Source organism: Carassius gibelio, chromosome A18, assembly GCF_023724105.1.
Source record: "Carassius gibelio isolate Cgi1373 ecotype wild population from Czech Republic chromosome A18, carGib1.2-hapl.c, whole genome shotgun sequence".
Classification (NCBI taxonomy): domain Eukaryota; kingdom Metazoa; phylum Chordata; class Actinopteri; order Cypriniformes; family Cyprinidae; genus Carassius; species Carassius gibelio.
The window spans coordinates 12,226,585-12,247,714 of record NC_068388.1 but is presented as its reverse complement, the minus strand read 5'-3'; the positions used below and the strand labels follow the sequence as shown (position 1 = coordinate 12,247,714).

The 21,130-nt window shown below is 36.2% G+C and overlaps 1 protein-coding gene and 1 long non-coding RNA gene across 2 annotated transcripts in view; one reads left to right on the top strand and one right to left on the bottom strand.

Moving 5' to 3' along the window:
* Nucleotides 1–503: 503 nt before the first annotated feature.
* Nucleotides 504–21,130, top strand: part of LOC127934403 (solute carrier organic anion transporter family member 3A1) — a 45,005-nt gene continuing 24,378 nt past the window's right edge. The window contains exons 1-2 of the mRNA XM_052531775.1: nucleotides 504–1,051; nucleotides 13,783–14,221. Coding sequence (XP_052387735.1) covers nucleotides 908–1,051; nucleotides 13,783–14,221 — 583 coding nt within the window. The 5' untranslated portion in view covers nucleotides 504–907. The remainder of the gene's footprint in view (nucleotides 1,052–13,782; nucleotides 14,222–21,130) is intronic.
* On the bottom strand, nucleotides 6,597–10,735 carry LOC127934410 (uncharacterized). The gene is made up of 2 exons (XR_008147759.1): nucleotides 8,613–10,735; nucleotides 6,597–7,145 (listed from the first exon to the last, which is right to left on the bottom strand). It is a non-coding gene; the product is annotated as an uncharacterized LOC127934410 (long non-coding RNA).

Genomic DNA, 21,130 nt, shown 5'->3' with positions numbered 1-21,130 from the left:
GGATTATGTGAAGATCACTGTATAGCTGCTGAAAATTAATCTTCGCCTTCATAAGAATAAATTACATTTTAAAATATATTTCAAATAGAAAACATTTAGGGTATTTTAAATTGTATTAATATGTCACTGTATTACTGCTTCTGCTGAATGCATTTTGATAAGAGCATAAGAGATTTCTTTTAAAAATATAAAAAAACGTTTGAAAGATAATATGCTTAAACGGTCGTGCATTAACAAAAAAATATTTAGGAATCAAAAACATATTACAATCTTGTTTTTTTTTTTTTTTCAGACGCATTTCTACATGCTATGGGAGTCAGTGTTGTTTTGCGTGAAACGAACCGAATAACGTTACACCCAGAAACCTACTGAGAAAATATTTAATTATCTTAAAGTTTATTTTTGTATATTTAAATTATTTTGAATACAGTAGTCGGTAAAGCATTCAGCTTACGATGCCTTCCGCACAGCGCCTCTACCGAGATAATGTACGTGTCGCTACTGTACAAGACAGCTTTCTAGTAGAAGCGCTCACATATCAGTCCTACTGACCGCGGCGGAGAATCAAGCCTGCGGACAAGAGCGATGGTGACGGGATACGAGCAAACACTAACACGACAGGAACTTGGACAGTCTCAGAGGGAAAGAAAGATGTTTGGAGTAAAAACCAGCGACGTTTTATCCGCCTTTTTTGCGATAGAGTGCACAGGAGAAGAGTTTAGTTCGGCTTCATTCATCGGCGGAGTTTCAATGAAAAGTCTACAAGCTGTCACACAGCGCGGAATCTGACTGTCAACAACAGTCAACAACAGTCAGTGCTAGAGACATAAAGACACGCTTGATATAGCGTTTATTCTCCGTTTACAATAGTTTATATCTGCGTTTCTAGGCTGTTGGATTGCTCAGGATGCAGGTGAAAAAGCAGAGAAGCCCCGAGGACCCAGCGCAGGATGATATGAAGAAAAAGCCCTCATGTTTCTCAAATATTAAGATATTTTTAGTGGCGGAATGTGCTCTGATGTTGGCGCAGGGCACAGTGGGCGCATACTTGGTAAGTAAAGCGATGCTTTTCTTTTTGTTTCGGAATAGTTTTACACTTAAGGCTCTGGAAATCACTGTCTGTTTTTATAGACCTTCCTGAACTTATTTGCCTCGAGGTTTGGCTCATTTGGTTTGCGCTAGCCTATTCTTTTTCAACCTTCCTGCACGAGTGCAACGTAGTGCATGGCAAGAAACGTGACACGGATGTGAGTGACATAATCATATAATGATTCTCAATCATTCACTCTATAACATGCCATGCCCTAAGAACAAAGAAGATGAATATAAGTGAAAAGAAGGGAACATCAACGAGTGTGCATGCAATGAAGCAGCTGCCTAAACAGACTCTGCAGATAAGAAGAGATTATAGCTGTCAGGCTCTGAGAAATAAGTAAGCTGTGGGTCAGTAGCTAAGCTACATGTCTATGACAGATAATCGTACATCAGTCATTTTATATCATCATCAATATAACACGAGCAAAAGTACCGTTGGACTCTTCATCAGCATTACTGTAGTCTAATTCGGCGATATAGCGAGGGTGTGTTATTTGAACGTGTTTTATTCAGCAGTTATATTAAAATGTAATTAATATAGAAAACGTACTTCAGACAAATGTTCGTTTGGATATTCCTCCAACACCAACGAAAATAGTTTCATTAAAAGCCAACAGCATGGAGCTTTGTGAGTGACCAGTAGGCTACTGAACGGATTTAAGCTAGTCGGGAACCGCGTATAAGTGGAACGGAGCAACAGAGATTTCCCCTCCCCGTTCAGAACGTTCTGTAATCCCTCTTCTCGAGATCCACTCCTGGTTTTACATTTCTCGCACCAGGTCACTTATGAGAGAGACCTGCTCCAGCGACAGACAGAAAGAAAAATAAGGATGCAGAATACGGGACAAGAGGAAAAATTTTAGATATCTAAGAGATATATTCGATTTTATTATATTATGTCTTTAATATTAAGGGTTTCATGTTCCCTTCACACACATACACATGATGGGGTGCTGCGCCAGCCTGGCCTCCGCAGTCACCGGACCTGAACCCAATCGAGATGGTTTAGGGGTGAGCTGGACCGCAGACAGAAGGCAAAAGGGCCAACAAGTGCTAAGCATCTCTCGGGAAACTCCTTCAAGACTGTTGGAAGACCATTTCAGGTGACCACCTCTTGAAGCTCATCAAGAGAATGCCAAGAGTGAGCAAAGCAGTAATCAAAGCAAAAGGTGGCTACTTTGAAGAACCTAGAATATGACATATTTTCAGTTGTTTCACACTTTTTCGTTATGTATATAATTCCATATATAATTCCACATGTGTTAATTCATAGTTTTGATGCCTTCAGTGTGAATCTACAATTTTCATAGTCATCTTTGAATGAGGTGTGTCCAAACTTTTGGTCTGTACTATATATATATATATATATATATATATATATATATATATATATATATATATATATATATATATATATATATAGTTCCTCAAATTATGTAGACAATTCATAATAGGCATACAGTAGCTCACAGGTTGTTTTTATATAAAAAAAAATACAGCATAACGAAAAGTATTAAAAATGTTTTATTATTTCCTAACAAAACAAGTGTTGCTATGCAGGAAAAATATATAATGTATGCTACTAAAAATCCAGGACAAGAACAATATATTTTATATATCTGAGAGATATTTTTGATGATAACCTCTTTAATGTTTACACAAAGAGAGCATGTCAAAGTCTTATCCTTATTTTAGCAAACATGTAAGATTGTCAATTCTAGTTTTTGTCATTCAATATTTCAGTATTCATTCATTCATTCAATATTTTGAATGTAGACAATGCAATTTACAATGCAGCACAGCAAATTATTGCTTTTGTAAAAATGTTACTATATGAAAAAATAAGGAAGTTTAAATTTATATGTAATTTCATTAAATAACTAGCCTGTGCTTCTGTTTGACAAAAAAAAAAAAAAAAAAAAAAAAAATATATATATATATATATATATATATATATATATATATATATATATATATATATATATATATATATATATTAAAATTATGGATGAAGATAACAGAATCCGGTCAAACAATAAAACAATCTGTTTTAGATATATGAGAACTATTCCTCTTTAGTATTACAGGAAGCCAGAATATAAAAGCCTTCATCTTTTTTATAGAGTTGAATACTACTCTATATAGCATCTTTGATAAGGAAGAGATTTGTCCAGCCATGTCCTCCATACCCTTGGGACGTCTCTGATGTCTGTGTGTGCTCAGACCATATTTGGGAAGGAAACAATCATTTGCTCTGTTCCAGAAAGCCACAATACATCATGGGAACAGTCTCAGAGGGGTACACTTGTTGTGGACTGGATTTGGTTCCAGCTTATGGAAATTCTGATGTTCGGAAACCAAATCAACACAACTTTGTCATAAAAAAAGAAAATGTGGGACTGGAAGATGTAGAGATTGCCCAGATTTATTTTGACAGATAGATACAGCGTTAAACTAAACTTTATCCTCCCTGGGGTTGGTTTCCATTGACAAGCACACCATCGAAATGCTTCATACTATTTCCAAATATGTCTTATTAAGAAAACATTTGTGTGAAATGGTAGAAGTGTGTATACTCAGAGTGCTTGTTTAATGCCTAGGTCATTGGGTTATTTATACACAGATCACAATATCAGTATTCTCACACGACAATGTTATGTTCAAACCCACTTTTATTTGTTCAAGGCTAAAAATATAATATATTTTAGCAGCACACAGGCCATGTAGCGTTTACATTTTTAAAATTAGATTTTCCCAGAAGCAGCTGTAATTGTCCATTTGGAGAAGGAGTCTCTCCACCCTACTTCACAGACTGACTCAGTGGCTTGCTTCAGACATCATACTCATTCCTGGGCATTGTGTCAGTTTCCTATGTTTAGCCTCAGCCCTGAGCTTGACTCTAGGCAGTCTGGACTTCCCCGATGAGCTAAAAGAGCCAGTGTCTTTATTTAATCTCTGTAAGCACACACAACTTGTGCACATCTTTGTTTACAGTAGCTTTCAATATGCATATATTTAAAGGGCCATAAACTGCCTTTTTATTATTTTATACTGTTCTCTGAAGTCCACTTATAATATTATCAAGATTTTTACATAAAAAATATCATAATTTAGAAGTAATGCGCTATTTATGTCCTGTTTTGAACCCCCTCATCGGAAAATAGGTGTAAAGGATTGTAGACTCGGGAGTAAACACCCACTGCTATGATTTGCTGACAGTTGTGTATGTTTGACAGTCTACAGCTTTCATATGTGGATGCTGCAGAGATGTCGAAGCAGGCGTTCATCTTCTTCTGCGGTTTAGTAACACTGTTACTACATAGAGTGGCCCATTCCACAGCCTGTTGTTTCAGCAGAGTGGCTTCAGTATAAGCTGATTTTAGACTAACAAGAAAGTTTTGAGTTCTGAAACTTACAGGATGTTTTTATGACCATTTATGATGTTTTTATACGTGTAAATAGTTCATGACCCCTTTGAGTACACTGAATGTGATGCAAAAATGCAGGGGCAGTGTATGCAAATTTCATTTGGCAGACGTGTCACGTGACATCACCGAACAAATATGGTTCATCTAACCTCAACTCTTTACTTTGTGCCTGCTCAATTCGCTTGTATTTAAATGCAGAACTAAGCAGAAACATGTAGATGGCTGTATGACATGTATTAATGATCGCCTTATTGCTCATGTGAGATTTTACCTGTGTCAATTAGATAAAAGCAAATAAGTAATATAAGGCTGAGCTTCAAATGCTGCAGTCTCAAAAGGTCAGTTTATGAGTGATGTAAAACATTGTAGTCTTTGTAGAAGGCCAGAAATGAAAATTCACCCTTTCCATTTTCTAAATGCAACAGTAAAAATCTTACAGTGAAGGATTCATCCATGCATACGTCATATGCCATCATTTTTACCTTTCCCGGACTTTACAGTGTTGTATTTCTCGCTAGTGACATGCACAAGCTAGTGCTTCAGTGATGATAGTTTTGTTTGTCCACCTGTAACTTGGTATCACCCTGGTTCCCTTGACAAAAAGCCAGTAAAGGTAAAGAATTTTACTATTGGCTTTTGCACTATTACATAAAATAAGCTCTGTGGTCAACAAAAGTTTATGATTCTCGAATTCAAATATTTTGCATGAGTTGCTTTATAAACACAACAAATCAGTGAAAAGTGGACTATAGTGAGTACATGGGTTTTCCTGTTCGGCGTGCTGATGTGTAATATCCCTGACAACCTCTGTATTCCCATTTATAAAATGGTTAGTTCCAGTCCTTGATTCTGATTGGTCAACAGCTGTGTTTAATTCATCATGAATTTTTCACCTTATGGTTCTGTGTATCACTGTGCAACCACCCATGTATTATTATCTACAGTATTTTAGCAAAATGAACTGTTTATTATTCATGTAATGAATTATGAGTGATCCCTTCTGGCGTTATGTTGCGTTGTTGACATTTAAAGTAGAGGCCACACCCCTCCCCGTCAAAGAAACTCATCTCATGCGGGAAATATGTTTATGTACATGTATTTGTGTGGAAGTCCACAGTTTCTGAAGTGCAGAGTGAATATTACTGTATTTATTAGTTTTCTGTTTCAGGTATGGTACAGTATGTCCATCAGTTTATATTGTAATGACGCTTACAAACGTGTACTGTGCTGTGAATCAGTCTGTTTTAAACTAAAAGACGGGAAACAGATGCTTTCTCATACTGAGAGATAAGCAGATGTTTGTGTGTGAAAATCTCATATCCACCTTATTTTTCCCGTAAGAGCGGGTGTGGCCGTTTGTAAACTGAATGTGCAAGGCTTCCGGGATCACTCGCTTCCAGTTATTTTCAGCTGTACAAATAATAGCTAGTTTTGCTGCTTGATATTACAGATTAGTGTGTCTTATCATGTTATTTTAATGTATTATCTCAATTACGAACACACTGGTTTGTAGTGCAAACAGTTTTACTATTTACTCGGTGGGACCTCATGGCCTTATGGCTAGAGAGTCGGACATGTATCCCGGCAGGAATAAAAGCAGTATAAAAGCAGTAAAGTACTCGAGGCATGCTATATTGTAAATTAGTCACGGATGAAGGGTGTTGTTAGGGATGAGGTGAAGCAGCCTTATTCATACAGCACAGCCTCTTGTACCTTATTGCTTACTTAGCCACTTGTAAGCAACTGCCTTTTTCAAGACAAGTAACAGCTTTAAAAACATAACAAGGCAGTGTTACTGATACAATACCGTATATATCATAAAAATAAAATGTGAAACTATATTGAGGTTGTGTTAACCACAGACTTTATTTCACAGACTGAATCATTGGCCTGTTTGAGACGTCATTCTTATTTCTTTGCATTGTGTCAGTTTCCTATGTTTAGCCCCAGGCCTGAGCTTTTTAACTCCTAGAATAAAACATAAAAATATATATACAGTGGGGATCGAAAGTTTGGGCACCCCTTGCAGAATCTGTGAAAATATGAGTAATTTTCAAAAAATAAGAGAGTTCATACTAAATGCATGTTATTTTTTATTTAGTACTGTCCTGAGTAAGATATTGTACATAAAAGATATTAACATTTAGTCCACAAGACAAAAGAATTGCTGAAATTATTAAAATAACCCCACTCAAAAGTTTGGGAACCCTTGGTTCTTAGTACTGTGTTCTGTTACCTGCTGATCCATGGCTGTCTTTCTGTTTTGTGATGGTTGTGCATGAGTCCTTTGTTTGTTCTGAACAGTTAAACTGAGCAGCGTTCTTCAGAAAAATCTTTAAGGTCCTGAAGATTCTTCAGTTTTCCAGCATCTTTACATATTTGAACCCTTTCCTGCAGTGACTTTATGATTTTGAGATACATCTTTTCAGACTGAGGACATTTGAGGGACTCAAACAATACTATTTAAAAAGGTTCAAACATTCATTGATGCTCCAGAAGGAAACAAGATGCATTAAGAGCTGGGGGGTGAAAACTTTTGGAATTTGAAGATCAAGGTAAATTGTACTTAATTTGTGTACTGGGAAACATACAAGTATCTTCTGTTGCTTAGGAAGGGCAGAACTAAATGGAAAAAATATATATTTCAACAAAATAAGACAAATTTGGCCATCTTCATCGTGTTCAAAAGTTTTCACCCCCCAGTTCTTAATGCATCTTGTTTCCTTCTGGAGCATCAATGAATGTTTGAACCTTTTTAAATAGTTTTGTTTGAGTCCCTCAATAGTCCTCAGTGTGATAAGATGCATCTCAAAATCATAAAGTCACTGCTGGAAAGGGTTCAAATATGCAAAGATGCTGGAAAACTGAAGAATCTGCAGGACTTTAAAGATTTTTCTGAAGAACACTGCTCAGTTTAACTGTTCAGAACAAACAAGGGACTCATGCACAACCATCACTAAACAGAAAGACAGTCGAGGATCATCAGGTAACAGAACACAGTACTAAGAACCAAGGGTTCCCAAACTTTTGAGTGGGGTTATTTTAATAATTTCAGCATTTATTTTGTCTTGTGGACTAAATGTTAATATCTTTTATGTACAATATCTTACTCAGGACAGTACTAAATAAAATATAACATGAATTTAGTATGATCTCTCTTATTTTTTGAAAATTACTCGCATTTTCACAGAACCTGCAAAGGGTGTCCAAACTTTCGATCCCCACTGTATATATTAAGCTTCTGTTAACCAAAGATCTTATATCAAGCATTTGAAATGATGACTTAAGGATGATAGAACCAGAAATACTAAAATGAAATGCTAATTTGTTTCAGGGTGTTGGACTACAAAAATTACATAATCTCTGCAACTTTCTATTCATCTGTGTCCACTTTTGAGTGCAGAGGCCAAATTTCAAAATCCCATCAATAACTGATGCATAGATCCACGTCCCCACTCCACATTTTTCTTTTTCGATAGTCTGTTACACTCAGATATACATAATAGTATACAGAAGAAAAAATCTACTATTTCAGTTTCATTGCAACTTTAAAAATGCAATTTTTTATTTCGAAAACGAATCTCACTGAATTTATAGTATCACCTAGGCCAGTGAATGTAGTGGCATGCACATTCTCAGTACACTATTGTAGAAATGTGCTATTCACAGTTACCCGTGTCTAACTTATTTGTTGAATACAAGAGTTACAGAGACTACTGATATTCATCAGGTCATGTAATCTCACAATGCATGCATATGATTTTAAAGATATTTTTCAAAAGTAAAGTTCATTTCTTTAGGAGTTTATTTATTTATTTATTTTATGGTGCAAGATTCAAAATCCATTTCGGCCTGTCCGCAAAAAATGGGCTGATACCGTAAATTACATCTTTCATTTATCTTACTGTCACATTGTCTTTTGAAATGTTGTGATGGATGCGGTTACAAATGGGAACAGCCAGTCATTTATTTATTATTAAATTGAATATTATTCTTTTAAACAATATTTCTTAAACAAATTGTTTTGATTCTCCCTCTGGTACAGTCTACTACCGTAAATTGCTTGAAAGAACATTATTACTACATAACACTTGTTTAAAATCAATAAAAGAGATTTGCACAGTACCCAAAGGAATTACTTTGTGAAATATCATTACTGTTTTCTACTGGTCCACCCTCTTTTTGTTGAAACTATGGAAAGTGTAAGTACTATTGTTTTTTTGTTTTGTTTTTTTTTGTTTCCTGTCATACTGATAAGGCAATGCCGAGTCTCAGTCATGTTGGAAATCAAACACGGATTTCAGGAGCATGCCTGATAGCGCACTTGTTCTAGAAACCATTACACTCTTGAATGATACAGACTTGTTGTGCTGCACTCAGGAATTTGTCATTGCCTGCCTATTATGAAATTTCAGCTTGACTCAACAATAGCATGATATAAATTTTTTTTCTCACTTTTCAGTTATTCATTGTCTTTCTAATAATGTTGTTTTAATGCTGAGGGATTAGAGGGCAATGGGTGTGAGTAACGTCAAGGTGGAGTTAACAGATATTTGCCATTACTTTATTCTACTGGCATGTTGAATGTGTCTTGGCACTAAGGTGGTAGTCTCTGTAACCTATCGCTGTGCCACTGGCAATGATGTATTCGGAGAGACCCAGCTATTCAGTCAACAGGTTTCAGCGGCTTGGCAGAGACTCTGAGGTAGGCAGAAAGTGGAGGGAGACTGGGAATGTGACCAGTCCCGTTCTTCCGTCATGCTTCCATACAGAACTAGGCAGGCACATGTCTCTGGGCTTGGCAATTGAGCAGAGTCCATGTGAATAGATCTCAAGCACACACATTTACTCAAAGAAATGTGCATATCAGTTAGGGCTGGTAAGCGATACATTTTTTAAATCTAATTTATTACATGATATGGTGATTAATTAATCAAATTTGGAGAAATTACTCTGAGAAGATCATTTTAAGTCATCGTTGTGTAAAGCATCAAACAGAGATTACAAAAAGTAGGTTCAGCAAGAAATATTTTTTTGATACAATTTATTACATATACTCTTTTGGACCATGCGAGTAAATGACAGAATTGTCATTTTTGGTTGGGTGAACTATAACTTTAAAATGACTGAATAACTCAGGAGTGAAGTAAATGGTTCTTTATGAATGGTTCACTGAATCATTAGACTTGTTCGACTTGAGGTGGATCATCACCATCAGACTCATCGGTGTGTGACATCAAAGAACCGTGAGAGCTTAGAGAGGTTACGGCTACTTGTGCTTTTGAATCGCTCTCACGATACTTTGATGTCATACACTGAACGGTCTGTGCAGCACCACTTTAAAGCCACTACGACTATGGCCAATGGTACAATACACCAAATGGTTCACCAAATTCATTCAAAACGTGGATTAAGAAATGAAATGCCACTGTGTGTTGCTCGGGGATGAACAGTTCTGATTTGGCTTTATATTTTGGTTGTCAAAATTTTGCAAAATAGATAACATTGTGTCTAAAATAACACAATATTAACTTCTTAATGAACTGTTGTGTAAGATGAGTATCACACTTGCTCTTGTGTGATATTACACTTGGCCTACTTCTTGTGTCATATTTCTTAACTATTTGATGTAAATATGAGACAAAATTTCAAACGGGTATTTTGCCCTTTATCTTGAATTTTATAAGAGCAGTAAAGTACTCGAGGGATGCTATATTGTGAATTAGTCACGGATGAAGGGTGTTGTTAGGCACGAGGTGAAGCAGCCTTATTCATACAGCACAGCCGCTTGTACCTTATTGCTTACTTAGCTATTTGTAAGCAACTGCCTTTTTCAAGACAAGTAACAGCTTTAAAAACATAACAAGGCAGTGTCACTGATACAATACCGTATATATCATAAAAATAAAATGTGACAATATATTGAACTTGTGTTAACCACAGACTTTATTCCACAGACTGAATCATTGTCCTGTATGAGACGTCATTCTTATTTCTTTGCATTGTGTCAATTTCCTATGTTTAGCCCCAGGCCTGAGCTTTTTAACTCCTAGAATAAAACATAAAAAAATATCTTGAGCTTCTGTTATCCACAGATCTTATATTTAAAAAAAAAGGATATTTTAGGCCAGATCTTAAAAGGGTCATATGATGCGATTTCAAGTTTTCATATATAGATACGACCCTGAAGTAAAGCAAAGACTAAAGTCTCAAAACCAAGATTCGGCACACCCCCCCCCCTCCCCAAAATGGTGCCCACACTCAAACATGCCCCTACATGTCTACGTCACTATGTTGAAATATTTGCGTAATTCCACCCAAATGTTCAAGCTAAGAATGAAAGAAAGTGTGGTTTCAGTAACTGCAGTTAGTGTTGAAGCAGTCATGTCAGGGAGATGCTGTGTGTATCTAAGCAAAAGCACTTTATTTGGCCTGCTGAAAGTAGATGCATTTGGGAATCTTTAAGATCAATTACAACAGAACAGCAACACATTTTATGAATGACCGTTTCGTGAACCTAGGAGAGGAGGTCATTCTGACTTTGCTATGACAATCTGGCGCTTCTGAATCAGCTACTGTAAGTATGTTTTGTTATTAGTTGAAGTGTTTGCTATTGCCAGTTTAAATGAGTTTTGCATGTCGTATGTGTGTTTGAGCGCACGTGCGAGAGAGATAGAGGCAGACAGGGTCACACAGTGGAGTCAGCTGTCTTAACCGTCCGTGGCTTGTGTATTGCAAACACGTACAAGCTTCATCACTGTGTCTGTCACGCAACTATGTTCCCCTTTTGGGCTTGAACTGATGTTAAAACTAAGGACATTATTAACTGTCTTTTACATTTATGAAGCTTGCGATTATTGAAAAAAGTGTGCTACATTTCTCACGAGTGCTTGTGGTGTTCGGCCAATCACAATGCACTGGGTCAGTTAGCCAATCAGAGCAGACTGCGCTTGTCAGAAGGAGGGACTTAATAGAAAACGAAGCATTTGAGAGAGCCTTCAATAATGTACAGTATTTGAAAAATTATGTGTTTTTTGAACATTAAAGCACCTCAAAATATTACTTTTTTACACCAAATACACAAAATAATGATCAGTTTTAAAAAAAAAAAAGCATCATATGACCCCTTTAAAATAGTACTCTACTGGCACAGTGGAAATGTTGTTGGTAAGATATAATCTCTTATTATTTATAGATTTTGATGAATTCATGAATTTAGGCACACACTCACATGAACACAGACACCTTTTTGATAGAAAGTGTAAAGAATGATTATAGACATTGACCGAGTCGCTTTGATATTCAAATTGTGTTGCCAGTATATACATGAACCGTACTGTGTTTCTTGCAGTTTATCAAAGCCATATAGCAATAGTTTAACAGCGAGGGAGTGAGAAGTGTTTTGCATATTTCATATTACTAACTGAAACACAACACACTTTTAAGTCGGGCTTCTAGCAGACTGCAAATGTGCCACAGTCAACAGTTCTGCACAGAACAGAGCAGTTTGCCAGACTGTCCAAGGTACTTTCCAATTAAATTGCAACAAGCCAACCAAAGGAAATTGAGTTAAAGCAAACTGGGTTATCAGACAGTTATAATGTAACAGCAACATCACTGCTCTGTTTAAAGCTCACAATAAACTTATTACTCACAACATGCATTTGAACTGTTTAGGAATAATCTTCCTCTGCACAGTATACAGATGAATCAGTAAAAGAAATAGTGTTTTTCTCATTGAACAATTATATCAATCCATCCATTGACAAGTAATATTCAGAAGTTCAGCTGATGCTAGAATCACCATGATTCACGAGTGGTAAAAACAGTCATCAAGTGCATGTACTGTTGATGCTATATGGACATATGATATTCACTTTAGCGGTAAATCTATCTGTCTATACACACCCTCAAAATGATGACATCTATTCTAACATCTGTTTATATGAAAAGAGAAAGCATTGTTATCATTCCTTGCAAAATGATGAATTTATTGGCCATTATACAAAATATTTTCTGTGTAAACAAATTGTTGCTTGATGCCACGATTGACCAATCAGAATCAAGTATTCCACAGAACTGTGTATGTAGCTAATCGAGAGAATTCATGCATATTATATTGTTTATCAAATCAAAATGAACCAGTCTGTTCTGTAATGTAGCATGGAGAGATTTGCAAAGATCACTATGCAGCATCTGAGAGAGGCCTGTTCTAGAGAAATAGGATTATAGTAAAGAGCGTGTCCTCAATAACATGCTGTTTTTACAGCCATGCCATATTTGTGTTGCTCCAGCTCAAAGCTGCTTCATTAAAATCCCGTGATTGTTCATCAAGGCTGCCTGGTGGCATTTTTTCACTTTCACCAGCTATTTTTGTCGTAAGTCTCGATAATGACTGTGTGACGAGTTGCATGCTGATGTTTTCACAAATTGAAAGGATTTATCAAAACGATTAATTTTTCTGGGTCATTAGTTCTCTTCTTTGACATGGGTTTAGAATAGATGTGTTTGGTGTGATTGGGGATTTGATTACTTTAATCGGACATGCCCATTTCCTTGATCCATAACTGAATCTATCCTATTTTCTCGTCTTGGGTAAATAGTAGCAAAAGACAAGACAGTTCCTCTCTGTGAACTTTTCTGCTGATCTTTATTGTCACACATTACCTCTCCAAGATAAATCTCAGGTTAGATAAGATTTGGTATTTTATTGTTTAGAGTCGGATTTGACTTTCTGTATGATGACAAAAATAGAGCTATATATAATATTAGTCAATATTTTAGTTTGTCTGTTTTTAAGAAATTAATTATTTTATTTTATTTAGAAAGGATACATTACATTTATCAAAAGTGAGAATAAAGACATTTAGGCCTACAATGTTACACAAAAATATATATCAGCACAACTGTCGATTGATAAAAATAATAAATGTTTCTGGAGCTCCAAATCAGCATATTAGAATGATTTTAGGAAGCTTTGCCACCAGGGGAAAAATATATATATATATTTTTTAAAACAAATACAAATATAAAACAATTATTTTAAATTGTAATTATATTTCGCATAATTATTGTTTCACCAGTTTTTTGTTTGTTTGTTTTTTACAAAATTTTACAGAATTTTGACATCACTCTGCCTGAACACTAACCTGTGCTGAATATAACAGTCATCCGGTTTCAAATGTGAAATGGTGATATTGTACCTACAACTATTTTAAATTTCCATTACAGTAATTCTTCTGCTATGTTTATCTCTTAGGTGAGCGTGCTGACCACGCTGGAGCGGCGCTTCAATCTTCAGAGCGCTGATGTGGGCGTCATCGCCAGCAGCTTTGAGATCGGCAACCTGGTCTTCATTCTCTTCGTTAGTTATTTTGGTGCTAAAGCCCACCGCCCTCGGTTAATTGGCTGTGGAGGCATTGTCATGGCTTTGGGAGCACTGCTGTCTGCGTTACCGGAATTCCTCACCAGTCAGTACACAATCACAGACTCGTGGAGCAAGGATCAGGGGCGAGACGTGTGCTCCAACACCTCGAAAGCTGATGAACCGTGTGGCAGTAAAGCCAACACCAACATGATGTACCTGCTTCTGATTGGAGCCCAGATGCTGCTGGGTATTGGTGCCACACCTGTTCAGCCCCTAGGTGTGTCTTACATAGACGATCATGTGCGGAAGAAGGACTCCTCTCTCTATATAGGTAAGTAAGCATAATTCATGTTCGCTACATGCTTTCTAATCCATTTAGTTTACATAGCCACAGGCATCAGTTGTTTTGAATGAGTGAACTGCAAAAGTGAGAAGTATGTATCTCTCCCAGGGCGTAGTAAGTAAAAAAGTCGATGATTATCAGGGTGATTTATTGTGGTTTCAGGCCTTCCAGTGGCAAGCCAAAAACCACTGATCTATTAAAAGAAAATAAAAAGGTTGAGCTGTTATGTACCAGAAAGCAGTGTGTGCACAAAACTACTGGGGCAATAAGTAAAAAGCATATGCGTGAATGCAAACGTGTTATATTTTATATTGTTTGTGACCACAGCTTTCACAATATAATCAGCAGGTGAGCAGTGCTGGGAGGGTTTTAGACATAATTAGTTGTATTTTGTATGTGTAGGCAAGCAAGGCATGGAAAAAGAGGTGAAAACGCTTCTGTTGGAACATTAGATAGCAAGTTTTGAAGGTTTGCAGCATGTATGTATATATGAGATAAATAAAAATGTGAAAAATAAATGAATATCTATTATTCACATTTTTATTCATCTCATATACACTACCTTTTGGCGGTATATTTTTTTTGGGAAGAAATTAATATTTTTATTTATAAAATTTTTCTAAAGTGGCAGTGACATTTACATTGTTATTAAACAAGTTTCAAATAAATGCTTTTTTATTCATCAGTGAATACTGAAAAAAAAAATAATAAATTCCAGTCTCCGCCGAAATAGGAAGTAGCACAAATTATGTCAACATAAATAAAAATATGAATTTGCATATTTCAAAGATTTTTCAAGGATGTTGCACTGAATATTGGATTAATGGCTGAATTTATGTGGATTAAATAAATGCAATAATTCATATAGTAGTATTTTTTTAAACATTATATTTGCACCCATTAAAGGTCAGGACTTGCATTTCCAGAGAATTATTCTGAAAGGCAATCTTAGATATGAAGACGGAACATGACTTACATTTTTTATATATTATCTTTTTTATTTCATATTTGTCTTCAGTACAAAAAAGATGTGACTATAGCTTACTTGGTTGATATTGCTGTTGTCAGGGTAACAAGAACAAGATGAATTACATGTTCGAAGATAACAAGAAACATATCTTATTCAGGTACGGGCAGCAAGTCTTATCAAAGCACACAGATTTCCATGTCTGAAAGAACGTTGGCCGTGGTTTGTTTCACATGCATGCATCTCGGTGATGAGGAAAAGAAGATAAGTGTCGAAAAGGAAGTGCCTTCAGTCCCATTCAGTTTGATGCTGTGATGCTTTACAGGTTCCACATCCAACAGGCACGAGAGAGTATGTGGAGTTTAAAATCACACGGTTTTAATCGCAATATATGTGATGGCATTAGATACAAAATATCAGATCAAGTGACATTTCTCATAACTATATATAAAGTGTCTTTCTTCTTTATCAACAGTATATTTGTTAGAATTTAAACGTCTGTGCCTGTGCTTGTCTTGCTTTAAAAGTAGATTCAACTTGCTTTGATATTTTGTCATATAATTTGTGTAAAAAAAATACACATTTTGAAGTTTGACATAAGGGTCCACTCCAAAGACATTTCACAGACAATTTGACAGTTTTACACTCTCTTTTAAAGAGAGTATTGAGTATATTTTTCTGTCAGGTTTATTCTCAAATTGTGCAAGATCTCTTCCTTTTCCTGTTCTGCTCTCTTTCTTGCCTCAGCTCATGTTCAAAGTTATTTTACACATGCAACAGCAACAAACCAGCATTTCAGAAAGCTTTTGGGCAAGTGCAGTGCTTGTTTGACAGTGGGCAGTAGGAAATGGACACACACTGATTTGAGTTCCCAAGCTCGGAGGGAGATTTGGAGCTGTGCTTCTCTGATAAGCTGCACAACAGAGTTTGAAGGCAAACAAGCAACGTTTCGTTTTGGTTTGAGAACAATGTTGTATTGTAGTGGAAGCTGCACTCAGCTGATCGTCTAAATCCCCGTGCTGCAGGCATGGCATGTGCTGCATGAATGGGCCAGATTGTTCAGACATCACAAAGTTGTTTTTTTGTTTTTTTACTTATTGCTAATATATTCTCAATTTGCAACACAGCAATATAGCTTGTGTAATTGTTGTTCCTCTCATAGCAACTACTGAGTGCATTTTGCAATGGACAAACGTAGGTTAAATGCTTGCTTCAGATGAGTTAAACGTTATGTGTTATATAAATACACACTGTTGGTCAACATTGTGAGAACTGGACGATTTCAATACATGCTTCTAGTTCATTTTCCAAACTTTAATAATAGACTAGTTTCCTTGTCTATGGTTGTTCAATGGCGTATCTGATCATCTTAGGTAATAAAAATAATAATCTGGTTTATAAATAATTTATAAAAATAGTTTAGGGTCAATACGATTTTTGCTTTGTTATTACAATTTGAATTGTAACAATTTGATCATTTTAATATATTTGAAAACAAAGGTGAAAGTGACGTGACATTCAGCTAAGTATGGTGACCCATACTCAGAATTTGTGCTCTGAATTTAACCCATCCGAAATGCACACACACAGAGCAGTGAACACACACACACACCGTGAACACACACCCGGAGCAGTGGGCAGCCATTTATGCTGCGGCGCCCGGGGAGCAGTTGGGGGTTCAGTGCCTTGCTCAAGGACACCTCAGTCGTGGTATTGACGGCCTGAGATTCGAACCAACAACCCTAGGGTTTGGAGTCAAACTCTCTAACCACTAGGCCACAACTTCCCAAGTTATTTCTGTGATTGCAAAGCTGGATTTTCAGTTCTTTCAACATAATTTCTTATTATCATCAGTGTTAAAAGTTTATGCTGCTTAATAGTTTTGTGGAAATGTAAAAACATTATGTAAAAATGTTTGTAACATTATAAATGTCTTTATATCTACTGCAACCTTTGATCAATTAAATGCATCCTTGCTGAACAAAAGTAATAATTTTCAAAAAATAATAATTTTCAATCATTTTCAAAAAGTTTGGTAGTTTATTTGTTATACTTATATTGTCATTTATATGAAATAAGAGAAAAAAAGATCAGTCAAAACAAAAATATGAATGTAACGATAAAAACTCCTTAATCATCGGGACGAAGGAGGAGGGAACCGGCGGACAATCAACTGAAACTTTAATAATCAAAATAAATACAAAACAGCACATCAGCCCCTCACGGCCGACTGCTGCGCACAAATAAAAAGCAAACGCAACTAAAACCCAGACCTGGTCCTCTCTCGCCCTTCACTGTCGTCGCTTTAGTTTTATATCCTTCCATCTCCTCCGTAGGACTCAAGACCGCTGGGTCGAGCAGGTGTTGCTCATCTCCAATCACTCCACCGGCCTCGCTCCGGTTCCCACGGCTCTCGGCCCCACTCGTCACAATGAATATTTCCTTAGCTCTATTAACGCCATTCTGATCTGATAATGACTAACAGGCAAACCTCATATGGAAAACCATATATAGACATTTTAATAGCTTCGGTTACCCTTTACCTTTAATGAGCTCGGACAGACCACATCATCGTCTCTCTTACTAGCTGTCAGCATCATTGAAAGTGGCTTTCAAGTCACAACCCACACTGTCATTCTTATCTGCACTCCTTTGGTCTGAACGTCACATCGCACTCATGTGTTTCTGTACACCTGTGGACCGTCATTAGTGAAGCTCAAGGTGGGATCTTATTAAAAAACGTAGATTCAGTGCTTTAATGCAAGATCCTCTCAAAGAAGGAATCTTAATGAAAGATGTTGCACACCTTAGCTTTCAGTGTCTCTATTATTAACCATCAAGTACTTGTAAGTGGTAGTCTTTTTCTGCTGAAATCTGAAAATAACACTAAATGGAGCTTTTATCCTCAGGAAAGTGGTTTGAGAATTATGCTAATGTCAGATCATGAGATTATTTCCACTTGTTGGCCAGCAACAGACAACAAATTGCTTCAATAAACAACCCATTATGAAAATGCAACAAGATGCATGCATGGCATTCGGGTGTTTTGGGAATTGGGGCAGTTTGTGTCCAAAACATGTATATTTAAATGTAAGAAAACCTATATCGGAGTGCTTCCTCTGAAGAGGCAAACAACTATTCCAAAATATGATAAGTGTCTGAATAACTTTTTTTTTTAAGTCTCTTGAAAGAAGTCAGTGCCTGCATTACGCTATGATTGAACTATTACACTGTTGATGTGATAAAACCTGCTTCTTGTACTTGCAGTTCTGCATCCGTAAATCCATCTGAATGAATAAATAAAGCTATTGATGTTAAAACTACTAACATCTCACTTAGATATCACCACTTTATATCAGGTCACATTAAACGTTGAAATGACTTGAGAACATGATCTGTTAGGGCTTTTTAGTAAGCAATCAGGTTTGTAATTGCTTTGATCATAAATAGATCAGTTAACAAATAAAATACACATTAAGTATGAAATTTGTTATAGTTATATAGTTATTATTTTGGAATAAATATACAAATTCCCAAAAAGTGATGTGGAATGCACAAGCAGGGTGTGTTGTACTGTAAATGACAGACATGAGTGCTTTTAGAGCAGGCTTCTGGAGGATCTCTGTAGGAGTGGAGACGTAATTTCAGAATGAGACAGGAATGCTAACCAGCCTGCCATGAGGTAGGTCTGAACTGGCCCGGCAGCACAGGCATAGCGCACAGGCGTATGAAAAACAACTCTCACAGGGAGAGTTTGGCTTTTCCTGCTTTCTTACAGTAAGCCTCCCACAAACCGAACTGCGTGCCAAGTGCTTTTCATCAGCAAACGCGCAGATTTAAGCTATTAGGTCACTGTTGGTCCCGCTTCTCATTTTAGCTGTAAAATACATGAAGAAATGGCCTATATGCTGTGTGTTAGAAGCCACCTTTAGTAGAAACAATAGGTCAGAGGTTACATGTAACAACATTTCTGCAACACTGGCTCAACCAGACTTTTACCTTTCGCAATTGCACCTCTATTTTTTTTTTTTTTTTTTCGTAATTGTGACTTGATATCTCGCATTTGCAAGTTTATTTCTTGATTTTTTTTTTTATTTAGATCTCAGCAATATTTTTCAAAGTTATGACTTTATATCTCACAATGTCTATATATCACTCAGTTGCAACTTTATTTCTCGTAATAACGACTTTATATTTATATGTGACTATATCTCACAATTGCAACGTATCTCAAAATGCCACTTAATATCTCAATTGCAACTTTAGTGCTTGCAATTGTGAATTTATATCTCACAATGCTAAATATGCTCAAAACTTAATATCTGACAATTGTGGCATTTTTTTTTTATCTTGCATTCTGACTTAATATCTTGCAATTGAAACTCTTATTTCGTACAATTTTATACATGTTCTCATTTAATATCTTACAAAAAGTGACTATGTGAGTTGCAAACTTTATTTCCCATAATTGTCACTTCATATCTGATTATGTTACTATATATAACGCAATGTGACTTTATGTCAGTTGTGACATAATGTGTATGCTGCTTTACTTTTAAAGCAGAAGTACAGGTGTATGATGATCTTGTTTTTAGTGTCTCAACATTTTTTGACTAAAGCAAACAAATGCAGACAAGGGGCAGGACTCCAAATGGATAGTGTTCCCAAAGCTCTTGTAACCTTTTACAGTCCATTGCTAATTTTGGGTCCTCCCACAGGGGCTTGACTGTAGAAATTCACAGCATACATGCAAGGATCAGAGTTTTGCCATGGCGGTCAGGAATGTTTGAACCCCACCGAACTGGCTCTCCATGCTTTACAAGCTTTCACAGTGTCAGTAACATGATTCCTGGATGTTGACGCAAATGATTGGATTCATGTAGCCCAAAGACAGTGAGGGGACAGCAGCTGTAGACAGAGCTTATGCAAACACATTAGCCTGCTTGTGTTTGAATATCTGGTTTCTAGTAACTGATAAAAATCAGTACATACAAAGAAATTTCCTGGCCATTTATGCAGCAAAGAACTATGAATTCTGAAACTCTGATTTGTAGATAAGAATCACCAAAACATTGAGAAAAATTCTGTATACTAGTGTTTGTGAACACAAAACATTTAGCAGAAAGTATAACATCAACAATAAAAAAACTGCAACATGAAACATGTCAAGTACAGACTGTTGCTAACACAGTGACAGATGTGAAGGCTGTTTGTTTTGTCTCTGGTTAGGCAGTTTTAAGAAGACTTAACCCAGACCTGCTCTGGGTTTTATCACACTACCCAGGCCAAAGAAGATACAGTATGACAGATAAGTGACTGATGGAGGCAATTGAGACCGAGTTCCTACTTTATTCTGCTATAGGTTTAGATGTAGGACCCTGGCAAATGTCTATAAAATAGAAAACACTGGCATTATATTCACAATGTGAACATTTATTAGCATAATGCAATTTGTTGAGGCATGTCTAATTTATGTTAAAGTTTTTATGTGTTTATCATATGTATATAATAAAAATTTGCATATAGGTACACTCAGTAATTTTTTTCTTATTCAAAATATTAAATATTTATTATAGTTAATAGGGCATGCATACAACAGCATTGGAAACTGTTTAAAAAATTAAAAAATCCTATATAAATACTGTTCAGTTTCTTGCACAGGCCGATGGTTTTGTGTCTTTACACATCAATATATTGTCAGAAGCCGCAGGGTTTAATTTGGTTTTGTTTGTGTATGTTTTTTTTGTTTTGTTTTTTTTGTATGCTTTAGCCGTGATTCCCACCCACTTGCATTATGACTGACAGACTGCAACGGTTTGTTTTAAAAATCTCTGTTACTGTTCTACTGAAGAAACAAAGTCACCTGCATCTTGCATGCCCTGGGGGTAAGCAGATAAACATCACATTTTCATTTTTGGCTGAACTATCCC